The 22,093-nt window shown below is 34.8% G+C and overlaps 2 protein-coding genes across 3 annotated transcripts in view; both read left to right on the forward strand.

Moving 5' to 3' along the window:
• The window catches only part of LOC120353538, a 34,519-nt gene extending 29,179 nt beyond the window's left edge, over nt 1-5,340 (forward strand). Inside the window, exons 2-4 of one of the 2 annotated variants that reach the window (XR_005572440.1) lie at nt 1,663-2,047; nt 4,061-4,707; nt 5,065-5,340. Coding sequence is in view for 1 of the 2 variants with exons in the window: in XM_039437468.1 (XP_039293402.1) it covers nt 1,672-2,047; nt 4,061-4,476 (792 nt within the window). In the remaining variant the exon portion in view is untranslated. Of the gene's footprint in view, nt 1-1,662; nt 2,048-4,060 lie in introns of both variants that reach the window. The other variant, XM_039437468.1, reaches the window with a different exon arrangement.
• A 12,659-nt stretch (nt 5,341-17,999) lies between these two features.
• On the forward strand, nt 18,000-21,858 carry LOC120353539 (tetra-peptide repeat homeobox protein 1-like). Its single transcript, XM_039437469.1, has 2 exons — nt 18,000-18,185; nt 21,244-21,858. The coding sequence occupies exons 1-2, from the start codon at nt 18,153-18,155 to the stop codon at nt 21,847-21,849; spliced, it is 639 nt and encodes a 212-aa protein (XP_039293403.1). The 5' UTR covers nt 18,000-18,152; the 3' UTR covers nt 21,850-21,858.
• The last annotated feature ends 235 nt before the right edge of the window (nt 21,859-22,093 follow it).

Below are 22,093 nucleotides of genomic sequence, written 5' to 3' on the forward strand. Positions count from 1 at the left end.
TTTTCCCTGCGGTTAACATGGTATGAGCTGATATTGCTATACTATGGGTTTCGTTTCATAACTACTTACTTCTTTATTTATTTATTTACATACAAAAGCTCACAGAACAAATCCATGAAGAGCCTTATTGACATCAACTAGTTCAGATACATAATATTTGATGCAAAATAAGAATGAAAAATGAAATAAAATTGTAAACACAATTTTAAAATTCTAATAATTAGCACCATGTATTTAAACTGTTGGATTTGATTGAATGGGAGTCGATGGTTTTGTTAAGGACAGCTGACACTTAATAATACAGAATCTCACTATGAAACCATAGGGAATAGAATATAATGATTTCATTACATGTTGATTACAGACTAATGTCGGGAGACCGAGCTTTGCTCGGAGTAAAAAATCATGGAAAAATTATGACGAAAGAAGAATTAATCATAATATATAATTTATACTTCATACAGAAATGTTCTATCTAATCACAGTGAATTGAGATCAATTCCCAGAGGAATGCAAAAGTTTCTCTCGCAAAGGCCTGGTTGCTCAAAAGCCGGTTAAATTTTAATCCTGATTGATTCCACGTGAACCATAGAGAAACAATAGTGTAAGTAGATATCCCATGGTATAGGGCGTTTATGTTGCAACTTTTACTGTTATCTCAAGCCGATAGTCACCGTAGTTCTTTTTCGTGAAGCTGTGTGACGCTCGTAGTCTCTCATACTGTGTCGTTCATTCACTCTCACCCCAACAAAACAGTGAAAATCGATAATAATCGACAGTAATCGGCTTGTGATAACAGTAAAAGTTGCGAAATAAACGCCCTATTCCATGGGATATATATTTACGCTATTGTTTCTCTATGCGTGAACTAAATCAGGGAAGACCATTTCAAAAAGATAGCATCTCTGATTGGTTCTACTGGAATTAATCAGGAGTAAAATTCAACCGGATTTTGTGCAACCGGCACTAACGACCTGATTGGTTGATTACAAAAGTTCAACAGCTGAGTTATAATTTTATCTCAGTCCCCCACACATGCACTCGCTCACTCACTTCAATCATCAACAGACGACGAAATTATTATCTGTTTTCAAGGATGAATAATTATTATCCTTTTCATGTCCTTAGCGAGTTTTCCCAGGAATGAGACCCAGTGCAATTGAACTTTTATATCATAAACCTACTATGTTCCAAATTCCGTGAAAATCGTTAGAGCCGTTTTCGAGATCCGTTTAACATAAATAACCAGATATAAAACACTTATTGAAATGGGCTGCTTTTAAATTAATAAAACAGAATAAAACTTGTAGCACCCTTTATTTATTAAAAAACTTAAAATAGTTGAACAACTAGTTTCGGTTTACACCATCTTCAGATTCTAAAATAAGAATGAACCTTCTTATTTTAGAACCTGAAGATGGTGTAAACCGAAACTAGTTGTTCAACTATTTTAAGTTTTTTAATAAATAAAGGGTGCTACAAGTTTTATTTTGTTTTATTAACCAGATATAAATATACTGAAATCGCTTGCTCAATATAATAGGATACTGTCAAAATGAAACTTCAATACAACTCTTTAAAACCTGAATTTACATTAATATCGACAATAATATAATGTCTTACCAATACTATATTTGCTCATAATATATTTTTCTATTTCAGATACCAACCATGGACCTTTTACTGATATCATTGTCACTAATATCCCTCAGTTCCTACTCCATCGATGCAGCCATCTATGTTCCCAAACACGGTCATTACCTCTCATCGGGAATTAAAAGCTATTCCAGTCCGTTCCCAGTTAAACTGGTCAAAGTAACGAATACGGTAGCCGTTCCCGTTCCCTATCCAGTTCACATAACAAAGACCGTTCCTTACCCGGTAACCGTTCACAAACCATTCCCCTATCCTGTTCCTCATCCGTTACCGGTTGAAATCACGAAGCCAGTAATCATCCAGCAGGCAGTACCTGTTCCAGTTCCCAAGCCGGTAGCGGTTCCCAAACCGATACTGATCAGTGATGGATTGGTGCCTCCTAGTGCAACAGGTGAGAGGATAGAGCTGTTTACTGGAATTAAAAAAAAATGGATTGATACAAGTAGATTATACAAGAGTACTTAATTTATGTGTAAAATGTTCAAAAGCAAAGGCATATATTCCAATATTCCCCTGGAATATGGATTCATCATACATGCCAAGAAAAAAGCGATACGGTATTATGCCTTCAGCCTTTTGCATTTTGGGCCTTATGCCCGGTTGCACAAGAGCCGGTTGAATTTTGATCGTGATTAATTTCACGAGAACCAATCAGAGAAGGCGTTTTTGAAAAGCTTCAAAGGCTTCTCTGATTGGTTCTCGTGGAATTAATCACGATTAAAATTTAACCGGCTTTTGTACAACTGACACTCAGTATGAAAATAGTTCTTCCACAATAACAATTTTGATTGTAGAATATTAGAATGTACCCATGAATTCCATAATCTCTAGAATAGTATGAAGATAGTGAGGGATTTTTTCTAGCGGAGGATGATGCTCACAATGAGCTCTAGGCTTGTGCGTGGTTAATAGGATGGATTCACAGCTTATGGTGAGCTCTGAACAGCCAGACTATGATGTGGAAGTGGAGGGAAATTGATTTGTCTTCAAATTGTGATATTGTCGATTTGTCAGCAAACTCATGTCGACGATGGCTTCTCAATACTTTCCTAACTGCAATGTCTTAAACAATGACATATTAATCAACTAAATGTTGTTGTTTGAAAGAACACAACAGTGTTTTGAACCAAAGACTAAGGCTCAACTCACACTACCTCGACTCAAATCGTACGACTCCAGTCGAGGATACTCCAGTCTCTCGACCTTAGGAGTTAGGACTCTTCTGTTCATTGTCCATGCTACATCATTCCTAACCTCATATTATTGAGATTATGAGATTCAATTCGTCACTACTGAGCATGTAAGAAATGTTATAATAATTATTATGGATATATTGTCTCATCCAATTCTCAATATTGTCTTTTCTAAAATTATAAAACATCACTTTCATAAAACACAGCCTCACTTCCATTGAAAATTCACAGTACCACGCAACTCACGTCGAGGCTCCACCATCATCTCGAGTCGACGCTCGACTCAGTCTCACAGTCGTGAGGTCGTGAAGAGTAGAATCGACTGGTCTGAGTGTCTCCATTTGAAAACACATGCTGCGTCAAGGAGAGACCAGAATCGCAGTCTCTTCTCGACTTGATTTCCATGAATGAGAGTTGAGCTTAACCTTCCGGCAGTCGCGCTGTTGTAAAAAGTACAACTGTGTCAGTTTTTTGCTGCACAAAACTATTAATGGGTTGATTGCAGTGAATGAGTCACCTATGCATTCTAAAACTTTCCCCCATCACTCCACTGAGTTGCAGTATCAACCGAGCAATGGTTCAGTCTTCAGATGCCATTTAGTCGCGACAGTGCATGAGATAGGGAAAGACTGTATACGGGAACTGTAAACGAACCAATAACACAGAATTGAAGGCTTTGCTTGATGTACCTTATTGGGCTATGGAATGGTAATCATCCAAATGAACATAAGCGTGAAATAATCCAAGAAGATGGAAAAGTAATTTTACAATTCATTAATATGTAAATAAATTTGAATTTGAATTTGAATGTTTTGACAGTAAACAGAGTACATAACACTTGGAAAATTGGATGGTGTACAAAATACAACACGCGACTGCTCGTGTGATTGAGTAGGGCGCGACTACCGGAAGGTTAATAGACACAACTTTAAATTGGGTTTAATGTGTAGTTAAACTTCTTTCATACATTGACAATCACAAATGATAATAGCCAATAATACTATAAAATAGAATTCAATTTTTATTTATCTTGAATATGTGTGAATATAATAATATGAATACTGTATGTACAATGATATGATTGGTAGAAGACAACAGGCATAGCCCGACATTGTCTTTTTCCCAAATTTTGATGAATAGAAGTTTCGAAAAAAATGAGAGGTCATGTTTTCACTGTCAACTTATGACGTTTTTTCGACTTATGTCCGTAGGAAGCCACGGCTACCTAGGTTACTCATTCTACGGCCTCTCCAGCCTCTCCCAACCGTCCGCCCACGACAGCAAAGAAGTTCTCTTCAACCGCGGACCAATCACCTTCCAGCAGCGCCTCCCCGGTCCGGACTACGATTACACCGCACCTCCGGATGTCAGCTCACAAGCCTCCGACTACGGCGAGGGAGCTCCGTCTCAGGACTTCCAGCCTCCGCCCAACGCTCCGTTCGAGCCCTTCCGGAGCACCGAGTTCGAACCTTTCCGAAGCGCCGAGTTCGAGAATGTCCGGAGTGCCGAGTTCGAGCACCTCAGGAGTTCGGAGTTGGGCAGTGCGTCCTCGGAGCAGGAAAAGGATAGCTATTTCCCACGACAGGAAGACGAGTCGGAAGAGAAGGATGTGTCTGATAGGTCATAGGATTTGACTGTTTAGGATTTTTGATGTAGGTGACAAATCCTTTAAGGGTTCACTGAAATTATAGAGAGGACTTTGAAAAAGATAAAATGTTCTGAATATTGAAAGCTATAATTGTTCTCGCATAAAATTTTTTGTCAAGGATGATGCTCACTTGAGCTCTGAGCTTTAATTGTTGTCAAATAATTTTTTTGCGTAGGATGATGCCCACAAGAGCTCTAGGCTTGTGCGTGGGTAATTCTTTCTTCTTCTGGTGCCTATCCGTTACCGAATGTTGGCAATGTCATTCTGGCAATTATAACTTTGTTGACAGCCGCTCTAAAATGTTCCGGGGAGGACACTGCAAACCATGTTCTCAAGTTCTTTAACCAGGAAATTCGTCTCCTACCAACACCTCTCCTGCCAAGAACTTTACCCTGTAGTACACATTCTAACAACTGATATTTAGTTCCATTCCTCATAATGTGCCCCAGATACTCCAATTTTCGTCTCTTGACAGTGTACATTATCTCCGTCTTCTTACTGAGTTGTTGAAGAACCCTGTTGTTGGAAATTTTGTCCATCCATGATATATTCAGGATTCGTCTATAGGTAATTAGACGGATGATAATTAGAGATGAGTGGACCTACAGCTTAGTATGGGTTCAAAACTCATTTTATTGAACACACCGAAGCTGCGTCTACACCAAAGTTATTAACAAAATGTTGATAGCTTAATCGTTATAGAATCTATTAGATTGAACGGAACTTGACAAATATATATGTTCATCATGTGTATGATAAGTTATGTTCAATCTAATAGAATATATAAGGATTAAGTTATTAACATTTTATTAATAACTTTGGTGATTAAGTTATCAACATTTTGTTAATAACTTTGGTGATTAAGTTATTAACATTTTGTTAATAACTTTGGTGTGAACGCAGCTTTAAGCTAGGCGCACACAGATCGTCATCGGACGGACGGCACGCATCGGACGGATCGGAGGATTAAATTTGATCGATTGTTTCAATTGGAGTGCGCATACCTATCCGCATCGTATAGGAAGGCGCACTCCAATTGAAAACAATGCATCAAATCTAATCGTCCGATCCGTCCGATGCGTGCCGTCCGTCCGATGACGATCTGTGTGCGCCTAGCTTAAAGCTGCTTTTACACCAAAGTTATTAACAAAATGTTAATAACTTGATCCTTATATATTCTATTGGATTGAACATTAGCTTTTCTGGGAGAGCCCATTATTTCAATATTTAAATAAAAGAAAACATTCGTTGAATATGTTTTAAAATTAGTTTAGATTATAATTGCACATTATAAGAATGTTTTTGTTTCACTTGTTTGTAGAAAAAAAATTGGCAATAAATTGATTTTGATTTTTTATCTTACACATGATGAACATATGTGATTGTCAAGTTCCGTTCAGTCTAATAGAATCTATAACGATTAAGCTATTAACATGTTGTTAATAACTTTGGTGTAGACGCAGCTTCAGTTTGTGATGACGATCTGTGTGCGCCCACCTTACTTTCTCTCTCAGTTACTGGTTCAATTGAGGAATTTTAATAGAATCTAATAAAATGCTAGTAACGCAAGTAGTGAAAAATTGCAAGAAAGAAGAAAATTTTAATCATTCAAGATCATGTGAGACAATATTGTAAACTGTAGAAACTGCTTCAATTAGAAAGATCAAGAGTTGTAATGCAACTTCGTTACAAAGGAGGATCTCTTTGAGAGAAACCTCTTTCATTCAACAATTACAAGTTATCAGATTATAGTTACAAAAAGACAGTAAAAAAAGACAGTAGATTAATCGATTTTAGATTATAGATGATACACATGCTTTTCAAGTTTATTCACAGAGAAAGTGATGAATATCCCAGCTATTACTGAGCTCAATGTAATTAATTCTGTAAACTTTCATTGATTACATTGATACAAAGTCTCTAATATGAAATTACTTCGGTAAAAGTGTATAAGTACAAGAAGACAATATAACCAACATTGTTATTATCAGAAACTACAATTTCGTCAGTTTCTGCTATGGATAAGTATGAATCATACTAGAAAAAGAAAATTTAAGCTGCGTTTACACCTAAGTTAATAACAAAATGTAAATTGCTTAATCCTTGAGGTGCGTACAGATAAACGCGCCGCGAACATGAGCAATTCACTTTTAATCAGCTGACTATATCTGTATTTTTACAGAAACGGTATAAGATATAGATATAAAAAGCTTGGCATCAGCTGATTAAAAGTGAATCGCTCATGTTCGCGGCGCGTAAATCTGTACGCACCTTTATAGATTCTATTGGATTGAACATAACTTATCATACACATGATGAACATATATGAACATGATGAAAAATCGATACAGCTGTTCTTAGTGAGAATTTGTGTGTATCTATGGCTTCAAAATTTTATAAAATAACTTAATCAATTCAATGTGCAGTGATAATTAAGTCTAATATTTTACTTTAGTTTGGTGTTTTAATTCTTCTAAATTTAAAATTTGCATCTCATATTTATTTTTGGACGAAAATTGAGCTTGAACTATTTATAGTAGAAACATAACCTATTTTTATGGACTTTGAACATTATCAAAATTTGGGAATGGAATAGGTTTTGGGCCAAGCCTGTTGTTCCTTCCTAATCATATTTCAAAAAAAGGGTTTTATTTACTTCAAATCACTTGAAAATGGCATAAATGTCCGAAACATGGAGTGATAAAATATTTCAAAAAAAGGGTACTGAGATTTTTTTTTCTCTATATTCATATTTATATAGTCTGTGATTGTATCTACGAATACATATTATAATATGTTCAAGTTCCGTTCAATCTCATAGAATCTATAAGGATTAGGTTATTAACATTTTTATAATAACTTTGGTATAAACCCAGCTGTAAATGTCTAAAATTGGATAATTAGAGTTGATTTTTAGTAAATAATTATCAAATAGATTCATATAATGTGTATAATGTGAATTATCGAATAAGTAGTATCGATTGAGTAGTGAAGTGAAATAACTGAAAAGAAGTTTGTATCAGTCAGTTACATATCTTTTCATCACATCTAGGACATTTATCAAATGAATCGTTGAATCTATGAGTGGAATGGTTCATTCGATTCAATAAGTGACCTGGGAAAATATAGTTAATAGCTTATATTGATGAGAACTTATTAAAATTTGACATAGCAGAATATGATAGTAGGATCCACTTTTGAAATAGATTCAGTGTACAACACAATGATGTAAGTCTATGTGAAAAACGGAATAATTAAAATGTTTAGTAATTAATAAGATAGCTAGATCCTGAACTAGAATAGAGTTTGTGTAGTCCACAATGTTGTATGAATGTATTTTGTTATGTTTTTGTTTATCAGTGTTAACTTTGTTTTTATGTAAATTGTATACGAGAATAGCAGTGTGTATTGGAAGCGTTGTTTATATTTTTATCTCCATCACAATAAACTTTGCTCAATACAAACTCATCACGTGATGTCTATTTGATTATTTTTTCAATTCGATCACCCACTTAAATTTAACACTACTCAAATTTGACAATACACCCTACTATACTATTAGCTCTGTGAACAGTAGACCTCACGCAGTTTTCTCATTCACAAGTATCTGATATTGTCAACTGTTCTAGTTGATTCAGTTGCATCACAATTCACAGTTGAATCATAATTATTCACTCTTAAAAGCTGTCATTTGTTATTTCCAAGATCAAAAACTCACTTATGTTGTTTATGTTTTGAAGGGACGGATTCAAAGATCCAAAGGTTCGAAGAACCTCACACGTCAACCGAAGCTCATTGTGTGTCCCACTTATGTTAATAAACTCAGTTCACGATTGAATTTGTATCCTATAATTATGATAATTATCCAGTTCCGTGATAAATCATTCCATCTGATAAAAATATTTCTCAACAATTTTAAAATTATTTTTTTCAATCAAGAATATTATAATTTTTTCGTTATTATTCAGTTCATTTAATCAATTTTTATTTTATTTTCAATAACCTATTAAATTTATTTTTCAAGTGTGAGAAGAATATTATAATTTCTTCGGTATTATTCAGTTCATTTAATCAATTTTTATTTTATTTTCAATCACTTATTAAATTTGTTTTTCAAGTATGAGAAGAATATCATAATTTCTTCGGTAATATCCAGTTCATTTAATCAATTTTCATTTTATTTTCAATCACCTATTAAATTTGTTTTTCAAGTGTGAGAATATTGATACTGATGGGCACCCATCATAAAAAATATTGAAACCCTACCTTATAGAAATAGACACGGCCAGACATCTGTGTACTGCATTCAATGAATAATCCACTTGTCAGCTGATTGATTATGAATAACTCCATATTCTGATTGATCCTATCTTCAAAGTAGATGATATAATAGTGATATCAGAGTATGGAGGGATTCCTTTACTTTTCATATTATCCTTGAAATGCAAAATTTCAAGAAACTTTGTGTGCGCAGTTGAAAAAGGAATATTCCTGCCAAATCTCATCGAATTCTATCAACGCGTTTGGCCGTAATCACTAATAATAATAATAAAAATAATAATAATAATAATAATAATAATAATAATAATAATATAATAATAATAATAATAATAATAATAATAATAATAGTAATAATATCGAGTGACCTGGCTGGCTCAGGTCTGGTGTCAGACTTTTCAGGTCGCAACTGATCAATTTCAGGGCCTCTGACATGACCTAACGACTGCTTTTTAGGCAGCCGGGACCGACGACTTAACGTGTCCATCCGAAACGCGGGAGTGGCCCGAGATAAATATCTTGCCCGGGCCGGGATTTGAACCCGGGCCTCTGAATCATAAAGCCAGCATCTGATCCACTCGACTACGTCCACACCTCACTACGTTCGGTCAATTATTTTGATTCTCTTTATTTATATTGATTCATCCTATTGATTGTTATCGATTTTCTCAATCGCTAATCAAATAGACATCAGGCCAAGAACATATTTTTTATAATTCAGATGCTCATTGAAAACAAAATAGCACATCATCATCGAATAAATGTGATAATAGAGAAGGCATTCCATTGGGAGAGTTAGCATGATAGAGGAAGAAAGTAGATGAGATGGAAAGTGAAAGACGTCAAAACAAGTTCATTCACCTGGTGACCTTGACAATGACGCAGACTGAATTATTTCTAAACGTTTAGCCGTCTCCTACTGATCGTGGAATTATTCTAAGGACCGTTTTAATGAACAATTTTGAACAAGTAATTGACTAATCTGTAACAAACAAGTCAATTAACAATAGGAGATAAATTTTCAATAGATTCAAGTTTGAATTGGTCGCCTAGCAACCAGAGATCACATTTACAGTGATTGGCTGCTGTGATTGGTTGTACAGCAGCCAGCTAATTTAAACATTAGTTTGGTTATTCAATGTTTATATATTGATTGAATGCTAGACAACTAAACCGAACTTGATTTAGTTTTATTTTAAAGAATGTTCGTTAATTAAACTTTTCTGACAATAACAATGCAAAATTCTGCATTAACTTTTCACTTCGTTCACTTTCACTCATAGGAGATATTAGAAAAAACTAAAATAAATTCTATTGCTAATCACAATAAATCTTAGGCCTTGTTTTTCAAATACTTGATACTTCAACAATGAAAAAAAACATCATCACACTGGACAGAGAGAGAATAATGAGATAATTTGAAAGTTTCATTTTTTTATATGTCATGAGTCCTTTTCTTATATCACAAGAGCTTCGAAAAATAATTGTATCAACAATTTATATCGATGAAAACACAGATTTGAAAGTGAAGGATTGATACAAACAATACAGTGAATACTTAAAGATAATATAGATTTGAAAGTGAAGGATTGATACAAACAATACAGTGAATACTTAAAGACAATATAGATTTGAAAGTGAAGGATTGATAGAAACAATACAGTGAATACTTGAAGACAATATAGATTTGAAAGTGAAGGATTGATACAAACAATACAGTGAATACTTAAAGATAATATAAATTTGAAAGTGAAGGATTGATACAAACAATACAGTGAATACTTAAAGATAATATAAATTTGAAAGTGAAGGATTGATACAAACAATACAGTGAATACTTAAAGACAATATAGATTAGAAAGTGAAGGATTGATACAAACAATACAGTGAATACTTAAAGACAATATAGATTTGAAAGTGAAGGATTGATACAAACAATACAGTGAATACTTAAAGACAATATAGATTAGAAAGTGAAGGATTGATACAAACAATACAGTGAATACTCAAAGACAATATAGATTTGAAAGTGAAGGATTGATACAAACAATACAGTGAATACTTAAAGACAATATAGATTTGAAAGTGAAGGATTGATACAAACAATACAGTTAATACTTAAAGACAATATAGATTTGAAAGTGAAGGATTGATACAAACAGTACAGTGAATACTTAAAGACAATATTAATATGTTTTGAAACCAAATGTTGGTAGATTCCATAACCTATTTCAATACATTAATTTGAATGGATCAGCTTTTATTGAACTCATAATAATGACGTCAATACTTATCGTTGATCACCAACATAACATGAGTGATGCCAAAAAGATGATAAAAAATATTGTTCTCCTAACCTCTTTGGTAATGCTTGTCAACCTATTTCTCCAACGGCGTAGTATTTATTAAATATTTATTTATACATTGAAAGATACAATATAATTCTCAACTATGAGAAGTGGGGAGTCCGATTTCACTAGGCATGAAACCTGCATCCATGTAGAAATCAATCTGAAAAAAACAAACCAATATGAATGATTGGGAAAGGAACAACATTTACTGACTTTTACTGACTCCAAATTGTTAATGAGGTCGAAAAACCCTTTTATACATTCCAAGTAGACCATTTTCAACTTGGAAATCAAGAATTGAAGTGAAAATAAAATCTGTCATTTAATGGGTTAAAGCCCAAAACTGTTTCTTTTCCCAAATTTAAATAGAAATTTTTTTTCAATTCAAAAAAAGATCTGAAATTTTATGGGTTAAAGCCCAAAACTGTTCCTTTCCCAAATTTTGATAGAAATTGTCCAGAAATAGGTTTTTTACACTTCATATTACTATAGAACACTACGAATAGCTCTACGAATACAGAATTTATTCACCCATAACACACTGCAGCTCTCACAAATTCTAGTCTAAATTAATTTTTAATACTATTCACTAGCACGTATGGAACAGCAAGGTTAAGGTTGCAAACTTCAGTGGCAAATTCAACAGCTAGGTCAAGGTTAACCCAAATTTTATGTGCAGAGAGACAGAGAGAGTTTGAGTAAGTGAGTGAGATAAAGTGAGACTGGGAGAGAATAAGAAGGAAGAGAGAGAGAGAAATATAGAGTATAAGAGAGTAAGAGTGAGAGAGATAAAGTGAGACTAAGGGAGAGAATAAGAAGGAAGAGTGAGAGAGAAATATAGAGTATAAGAGAGTAAGAGTGAGAGAATGTGTGAGAGGCAAAAGTGCTAGGAAACACGTACAAACTTAATTCTGTCACGCAGGTTTCTGTTTACAACCATTGCTACTCAAATAAAGCTCACTTTATACTGTCAGTATTAGTTGAATTAGAAGCATTGATGTTATTCATGAGGAATGCTGCCAGTTTTAAGTGGAACTCTCTAACACTCGTTTATTATTCAAAACAACTACCTTCGTTCTCCAGTATGTAAGTTACACTTATAGTTACACAAGTAGCCTATGTTGTGTTGTATATGTATATCCCATACTATTTTATTTATTATTTATTCTTATAATTTTTACAATAAAGCACTAAATGGGAGGGAAAAACTAGGGATACTCGTTGTAATATTTCTCTCCCAAATTTAGATAATATTATTTTAAAAGTCCGAAATGAGGTTATGATTCCACTTTTCTGAAATTTAGTCCTTTTCCACTCAAAAACAACAGAAACTAAGAATTTTGAATTCTGGAGGTTGAGAAACTGGATAGAAAACAAAAAAATCACACTCAAATCACTGATAATTGAAATATTTTCACGTAATTTTACAAAATTTAGTGCAAGAAAAACAGAACTTATTTTTCAGCACAGCTGACAATAAACGAGCAACTTCTGTTTATTACTTTCCTTGCCCTATTATCATAGGTAAGGAAAGTATTGCTTTCTGAAAAAAATTAAGGTACCCCAATTTCTAAATTTCTATACGTTTCAAGGTCCCCTGAGTCCAAAAAACTGGTTTTTGGGTATTGGTCTGTATGTGTGTGTGTGTGTGTGTGTGTGTGTGGTGTGTGTGTGTGTGTGTGTGTGTGTGTGTGTGTATGAGTGTATGTGCGCCTGTGTACACGATGTCTCATCTCCCAATTAACGGAATGACTTGAAATTTTGAACTTAAGGTCCTTTCACTATAAGGATCCGACACGAACAATTTCGATCAAATGCAATTCAAGATGGCGGCTAAAATGGCGAAAATGTTGTCAAAAACAGGGTTTTTCGTGATTTTCTCGGAAACGGCTTCAACGATTTTGATCAAATTCATACCTAGAATAGTCATCGATAAGCTCTATCAACTGCCACAATTCCCATATCTGTAAAAATTTCAGGAGCTCCGCCCCATCAATGCAGATAGATTCCCAATTATCAGGCTTCAGATACAATTGAAACAAAAAAAATCAAGTGGAGTAGATTGAGCATGAAAATCTCTACAATTAATGTTCAGTAACATTTCCACCCAAAATTGAAAATAAGCTTTAAATTCGAGAAAATGTGATTATTCAATTGCAAATTATTGTTGATTCTATTAAATCATTCACTATGAAGAGTTAGCAGACCTCATGTGTGTCTCCAGCGTTATTGCCCTGTCACCAGCTGGCTCAAATATTTGAATAGTGATGATGAATATTTGACTTGAGATGCGCGGGAACACTAGCGTCAGTGATCAATTTTCATAACGGCAAGGAAAGTTGTGTGAGTGCGCCACACCAGATTTTATGTTTAGATGTTTGGATTTTTAGATGTTTAGATGTTTATATATGTTTGTATTTCACCGGATCTCGGCATCGTAGTGATGACGTCACTACGTGAACAGTGTACTTGTGTAAGGGAGCCTTGTATCACTCCCATTTGACCACTGGGCGCAACTTGTGTATGTCGTTCATAGGAATAAGGTTGATAAGAGTTGAGAGATTAGTGGTTTATCAATAATCTTCTATTAATGAGCCCAATAAGTTGAAGCATAAGTTCACAAAAATCTCTTCAAAGTTATAATTGTCTGTTCAAAATGATAATTATTATCAATAAACAGAAATCTTCTTCTTCTTCTGGTGCCTTCCCGTTACCGAATGTTGGCAATCATTCTGGCAATTATAACCTTGTTGACCGCCGCTCTAAAAAGTTCCGGGGTGGACACTGCAAACCATGTTCTCAAGTTCTTTAACCAGGAAATTCGTCTCCTACCAACACCTCTCCTGCCAAGAACTTTACCCTGTAGTACACATTTTAACAACTGATATTTAGTTCCATTTTCCATAATGTGTCCCAGATACTCCAATTTTCGTCTCTTGACAGTGTACATTATTTCCGTCTTCTTATTGAGTTGTTGAAGAACCCTGTTGTTGGAAATTTTGTCCATCCATGATATTTTCAGGATTCGTCTTTAGGTCCACATCTCGAACGCTTCAAGTTTCTTTTTTGTTGTTTTAGTCAGGGTCCAAGACTCAACTCCATAATTATAACAAAATGGAAAATATATAACAAATATATAATTTCAATTTTCAATTTTTCAATTTTTCAATTTTTCAATTTTTCAATTTTTCAATTCGATTTATTTGTCATATATACAAGATTCATACAATTACAAATTCACATAATAATTGGGTACATCATACAGAAATTCAGAATATACTCTGTTCTAGAAATAATAAAAAAAAATTACATATAACATAACTGAAATCCCAGTTGTACTCATTCACCGGCAATAATTGCTAGCAGAGACACGTGTCTGATCGCTAGCAATGAGTTCAGTTCAAATCATTGAAAGATTTTTTTTGACTGAAACACAAAAAAAGAAAATTGTTGAAATTCACAAAATCACAATTTTATTTTAGGTATTCACCAAATCAATCTATTATGTGTAATTTTATGATTAAAAGTCTATTTTGAAAAATATTCTGGTTTTTACCCATTCATCAATATTTTTGTGAGTTTTTTGTTTATTTCATGGGTGAATAAGTTTAAGGGAATCATATAAATCAGCATATTGCTCAGACTGTCTTCTACTTACTGAAAGTCTGGAGATTCTGACCATGAATTTCATTGTAATCGATGGACGAGTGTTGTAATAATTGAGAGCACGGATTGTTGGTAAATGTTTAGTTTTATTAATAGAAAGGATCAAGTTTTTTACATATTGCTGTCTTATGGTGAGAACATTCATTTCTTGGAAAACGTCCCTACTAGGATAGATCCTTGGTTTGCCCAAGGCTGCTTTGACTAAAAATTTCTGCAAAATGAAAACTTTCTTTAATAATAAATATATAACGGAGATCTAATAATTATTAATCGACAATATCCAGTTTATTTCCATCTATTGACAGTTCAATGGAAAATCAAATATTCAAGAGGTGCAAAACAGAAACAATCAAATTCACCGCTGTATTATAACATAACAAGAGCATAACAAATTGTAGCATTTTTTCTGTCTGTGACAAGAAATTGTCGTCATTCTCCCACTGCTGTACTCTACTGATAGTGTACTCTAAGAACTATTATTCACCACCGCTCAGTCTGCTGAGTTGAATGTCTATTATCATCGATTCAATGAACTGTGATTGGTCAACATGACCCGGTCATCGGTGATACCCTTTCTCATCACTCTCTCTCACTTTCTCACACTCTCTCCCTCACTCACGCACACTCTCACTCTCTCTCTTCCTCTAACTCTCTTTCTCTCTCATCTCATTATCTTTCCCTCTCCACAGAACATCAGAAATTCTACAATAACAGAATCACCACAATAAATTGTCCGCGAAATCAAAATTGCGGAGCTCGAATTTCGTCACCTGCACTCCTGTTTCTCCCTTTTTCTTCTTTGCTTTTTCTTCTTGTTCTTCTTGTTCTTCTTCTTCTTCTTCTTCTTCTCTTCTTCTTATCCCTGCTATTTTCCTTCGTTTCTTCTACTGTTTTATTACTTTCTGCATCTCCAAAGAAAAACTTGGTGACAAGAGGAATAATGATGACGTATTATGCCGGCCGGCATTGCATTTGAATGGAAGTGTTTTTTCTATTTAGGAGTGACGAGTGGAAGTTGCAGCAAAACAGTGGAATAGCAAGCAGTCAAAAAACAAACTTTCGAACAGCAAACAGTCAAGCAGTAAACAGTCAAAAAGCAAGCAGTCAAACGAACAAAGTGGATGTTCTTTCAACTCAGCATCAGTGAAATAGTAAGGGAGGAGTAATAAGTGATAGAAAGGAAGAGTTTTTTATTTTTATAATGATTAATGACGGTTCAAAGTAAATCTAGTCTTATTATTTTAGACAACCTTCTATCATTAGACAGTATAAAGAAAATTATGGAATCAGGAACATTTCACAGTTGATAAACGAAGGCACATTGAAGTCTCTGTAACACTAAAGTACAAAAGTATCTCAGTTTAGACCGAGATGGTGCATATGAGCTCAAGTGTGGAAGAATTAAGATGGACTTGGAGTGGGCAACTGTCTTGAAGGATAAAAAGTTTGTTTTATAATTATTATTTAACGAAAATCCTAAATAAATGCTGTAAATCACCCTGAAGACTTCTGCTACTGCAGACATTGACAACAGGGCTTTTTTTTGGATAGTAGTTCTCATCGAATTTCCATCTAGCTGTTAACCCTGTTGTCAATGTCTGCAGTAGCAGAAGTCTTCAGGTTGATTCACAGCATTTATTTAGGATTTTCGTTAAATAATAATTATATATTAATTAGCATTTGGATAAATGCATTCTCTATTTAATTCCATCTGTAAAGCTTGTTTTAGTAGAATATAACCAATTTCCACATTAAACTCTTGAATAGAACATTCCACTCGGAACTGTACAAAGGAATTCTTATTCACTGAATCTTATTATCATGAGAAGAATTTCAACTGAATATTTTCCTGGCACTCAAAATAATTATTGTACTCCTGACATATAACAAGAAAAAAACAGGTCCGAATATGGAATGATGCTAGGAAAAAAATATTTCACAAACAATATGAACGAATCAATTCTCTTATCGTGAGTGTGATAATTTTTATGTCTGCATTCTAAGATGGAATTCCACTATTGAAATTTGCATTCAAATTATATCAATTTAAAAGTAGAGAACCTTTTTGATCACAAGTGACAGATATGAGTACATCACTTCCCATACTAACACACCTAAATTTTATACTAAAATACAACAAATACAACGTACACACATTCGAATCCTACATTTCAATGAATACCAACTCAAATTAAGTTTGTAGCGTGAATGTTGATGTTGTGGTTCTTTTCCATAATTGAATAGACTTAGAACATTGTCAATTACTGTAACTTAAAGCTGATGATGTGTGAGCACACACGAAAACATTCTCCTGTAAAATATTAATTTTTAATTTTTTTTTATTAAATTGGATTTTTGACAACGTTCTAAGTCTATTCAAATACCAACTCATTTCACCAACTGTCCGACTCCCTAGTATTAATACCATACTGGATATCTGGATAATATCTGATTCTGTACTGTACTAAATATCATCACGATTCCATCTCTCCCAATATCACTTATATTTTCTGTCGATATTGTTATCTTTGTTGATTGTTATGCCACATTGGAAATGGGATAAAAACCGTTCAAATTACAATACCAACATGCTGAAACAGAGAGTATAGTACACATTTTATACTCTCTGTGGAGAAATGGATAGTCGGCTATTGATATATATAGGTAGCTCTCAACTGTATCAACCAGAATGTTATATAGCTATTTTGACAGTAGCTGCCTATTACTATGAGTAGATTGTGTATATAACAATTTAATATAGGTATATTGACAATTTATAGTTGACTTCATCTGTATCAACAATGGAGTATAGGTGCATATATCGACAATAGCTACATATTACAAAGTGTAAATAGATCTCGATATGAATACAGATATCTTAATAGTAGCAACCTGTCGAAATGTATGTATATAAATCCAGATAGAAATAGATATACAACAGTGTCAGTCTTTGGAGATAGGTGAAATACATTGGGTGCTCCAGTGTGGAAATCCTATCCTATTGATAGAGGACTCACGGCTCCTTTATTATGAATAGAGTGAGCCAATTTCGGCATCTACGTATTAACTACGCGTGTATTTACGCACGCAAAACAGCGCAGGCGCGCTGAAAGATGAATGAACCCATTTGGCGCGCTCTGGTTTTTATTTGAATTGTGCGAATCTTTGGCGGCTGATAATTGTGCGTCTCGAATTTGCGGTGTCTCGGGGACCCTGGTGGACCCAAGGGGGGATCCAAGGGGGGTCCTAGGGGGCAAAGGGGCCCCCAACCAGGGGCCAATTGGAGCGTGTCACTATAAATAGTGCCTGACTTGGTGGCGCCTAAACTTATTTCATTGATGTGGCGGCAACGGTAGCAGTATGCGGCCGGCTTCTGGGATAGCCACTACATTGGTGAGTTTTTTTAACAATTTTCACTAAAATTTTAGTTTTCCCAATAGAATTGGAAAAGTTGAATCTGTAGTCGCGCGCGTGTAATATTAATTTGTGTATAAAGAGGAATAATAAATTTTCAGTAAACGTTCAATTTGTTGTTTCAATATTCAATTATAAGTTTTTCAAATTAATTATACCTTTTCTGATCGATTCATTTAGGGTTTTATCCCAATACCTTCAGATAATTATTGTCTATTCAATGGTAGTGAATATTAGGCTACCACCAGCTAAAGTACAGTTTGCTCGCTGGTAGGAGTCTATCCTAAAACTAAATTGAACAATTATCAAATACTGGCAGAAATAGAAAAGAGGGAGAAAAACATAAGTTCAGGTTCAGATTATGATCATGAATCTAGATTCTACATCTAGTGAAAAATTTTGTTTATGGAGATTCTAGCTTTACTGTGAATCTACAGAGAGAGTATAATTCTCTTATTTGGGCCATATGCTAACTCCAAGTTTAACTACTATTAACTTACAAATTGGAATAGCATTCCTGACCGGCAATCCTAATTTACTGGGTACTGGGTTGACAAATGATTTTTGTAATATCGGGGACCGAGCTTCGCTATGGAGTACAAAAGCATTAAAAAAATTATAACGAAAGAAGAAATTATTATAACATTCACAGTTCATACAGGAATGTTCTATCTAATCACAGTTGATTGAGATTAATTAACAGAGGAATGCAAAAATTTCCCTTACAAAGGCCCGGTTGCACAAAAGCCGGTTAAATTTCAATCCTGATTAATTTCACTTGAACCAAATCAGAGAAGACCATTTCAAAAAGATGGATCTACTGGAATTAATCAGGATTGAAAATAACCCGGCTTTTTTGCAACCGGCACTAAGTACCTGATTGAATGATTACAAAAGTTCAACAGCTGAGTCATAATTTTGACACAGTCCCACACACATGAACTCGCTCCCTCACTTCCATCATCAACATACGACGAAATAATTATTATCAGCTGTTTTTCAAGGATGAATAATAATTATCCTTTTAAAGTTCTTCAGCGAGTTTTCCCTGGGATAAGACCTAGTGCAATCGGATTTTTATATTATAAACTTACTATGTTCTGAATTTCGTGAGAATCGTTAGAGCTGTTTTCGAGATCCGGTGAACATCTAAACATATAAACAGGAATTGCTCGTTTTATAGTATAGGATAGTGGTGCTCATTGGATTTCCATCTAGCTGTTTACCCTGTTGTCAATATTTGCAGTAGCAGAAGTCTTGCGGGTGATTTACAGCATTTAATTGGAATTCTAGTTTAATAACAATTACTAAGTTTAACGCTTAACCACGTTTACTTGTAGATATGGTTGCATTTATCATAATGTGATTCATACGGGGTTTAAAAGAACAGCTGACATTTCTCCGTTCAAACAGAGTATCTACATACGGGCCTTAGTGTCCGGGATACGTTGGACATTGTGTATGGTTCTTCAACAGTAATGTGATTTCATATTTTGAGTTTACTGAGTTCTATTGTTCATTCATTTAGTCATAAAGATTCATAACTTGTTCAATCTATTCTAATTCTCTATCTTACATCTGTCCGAATTTTAATAATTCAATTCAAATCAATTCTTTATTGCCAGAATTTAGCAATGCAACAAATCAAGGTTGATAGATCAACACTTATTACAAGAAAATAAAATAAAATTAACTACCGAGAACTGAAAACTAAAAATTTTTAAGGCACCACCAGCAAAAAGATAATTTTGACACAGATAAAAAGATGGATATAAAAGATTGATAATGTTTATAGTACAGTCCAAACTTCGCCACTTAAATAAAAAAGTCATTCCATTACATCATAATCATAAATGTTATAAGTTCCAAAAGAAATGTAATGGATATTTCAGTTTTCGATGAAATCTCCTCCAGATCCTGGGATCATAAATGTTATAAGTTCCCAAAAGAAATGTAATGAATATTTCAGTTTTTAATGAAATTTCCTCCAGATCCTGGGATCAAGTATCACTTGGTTGTCGAATGAATGAATGCTTAATACATGTAAACATGTAAATTTTTTCGGCTGCAAAAATTGGAGCTTCTCGTAGGTGGATTGACTGCATTGCGTAAGTGCTCTGCTATTGGTCGAGGAGGCATGTCAGCTGACAAACCACGCCTCTCGAACAATAGGAAGCCTTCAACGAAGTCTGCCATTCTGACCAATCAGAAGATCTAAACAGCCAGTTGTTTCATTCCGTTCGAAGAATCTGTTCTAAAGTGCTACACTCGAATATTTTTTTCTTCCATTACATTCCATTGGAATACTTTTGCAAAAATGAGAATAGATTGTGGAGAATATGAAAGCAATATTATAGTAGGCTAAATCATGATCACCAAATAATATGAATTCCTCAAACTTGGCTTGAAATGCTCTTGAGCTTATGGGCCTAGTGACACTCATTTTCATTTATCACGAGCAATTCTTGAAAAACTACTGGCTTTTTCACTAAATACCAGTTTTTTCTCACAGGTATCAGTAACAATCCTGCTCTACAACACGGGTATCATGAATTTTTGTTGGAAAATAATAATAATATCGAGTGACCTGGCTGGCTCAGGTCTGGTGTCAGAGTTTTCAGGTCGCAACTGATCAATTACAAGGCCTCTGACATGACCTAACGACTGTTTTTTAGGCAGGCGGGACCGACGGTTTAACGTGTCCATCTGAAAATTGTTTTTGGAAAATTACTTATTTCTACTAAAAACCATTTTTCCCACTGGGACCTGTGACAATCCTGCTCCAAATCACTGGCATCACTAATTATTCTCGAGAAATACTTATTTCTACTGAAAACTACTTTTTCTCCATAGGTATCACTAGCAATCCTGCTCTGAAACACGGGTATCACAAACTATTGTTGAAAAATTATTACTTATTCGTACAAAAAACTACTTTTTTCCCACAGGTATAACTAACAATCCTGCTACAAATCACGGGTATCACAATTTTTATTGGGAAATCACTTATTTTTACTAAAAACTTATTTTCTTGCAGGTATCAGTGACAATCCTGCTGCAAATCACTGGGATCACCTCATCAAACAAGGACAAAAAACGGGGAGCCTCCAGTTTCACCCACGTCTATCACGGTGACACCCCATCGTCACCCCAACGTGACTACTACCACCACCGCTTCATCCCCACCCACGTGATCCCCGCCAAGTCGGCACCCCGCTACTTCGGCAGCGGCTACAACACGGTAACCGTTACCAAGGAGGTACCCGTTCCAGTTCCTCATCCCTACCCGGTTACTCTCGAGAAACACATCGCATACCCGATCCGGATAGCCGTTCCGGTTCCAATCGACAGACCGATACCGGTTCACATACCCAAACCGTATCCGGTACACATCGATAACCCGGTTCCGTTCCCGGTGAAAGTACCGGTTAAAGTACCCGTTGCTCATCCGGTACCCGTTCCAGTTCCTACGCCGGTAGCGGTTCCAGTCTACGTGAAAGCGTCGCCTATACTATCACCTCATGGACATTATAACTATGGTTATGAGCCATATTATGACCACTTCGATCATGATCCTAGTTATAAGAGAGAGAGTGGCGAGAAGAGTAAGGAAAGTGAGAATACTAGTGAAATAAAAGGTTAGAATTAGGTAGAGTGTGGTTTTATTTGTGTTTTCCTTGTCCTTCCTGATTAGAAGAATGTTTTGCTTTATGCGGAATGTTTTTGTTATGGAGAACCATTGGTTAACAATGGATGTTATCGTGGATATCACAGCAATGCAACATTTTTAAGGCCCATACACACCATCCACGCTCAAACTGAGATTGATCAGCTGTTTGTTCTAACACAGAATGTAATGTGATAGTGACTGCGACTTCTAGTAAACC

Source organism: Nilaparvata lugens, chromosome 11 (assembly GCF_014356525.2).
Source record: "Nilaparvata lugens isolate BPH chromosome 11, ASM1435652v1, whole genome shotgun sequence".
Classification (NCBI taxonomy): Eukaryota; Metazoa; Arthropoda; class Insecta; order Hemiptera; family Delphacidae; genus Nilaparvata; species Nilaparvata lugens.

Coding starts and splice junctions, on each gene's coding strand:
- LOC120353539 (XM_039437469.1), top strand. CDS start 18,153: ATGCGGCCGGCTTCTGGGATAGCCACTACATTG. Junction 18,186..21,243: donor CTGGGATAGCCACTACATTG/GTGAGTTTTTTT, acceptor ATTTTCTTGCAG/GTATCAGTGACAATCCTGCT.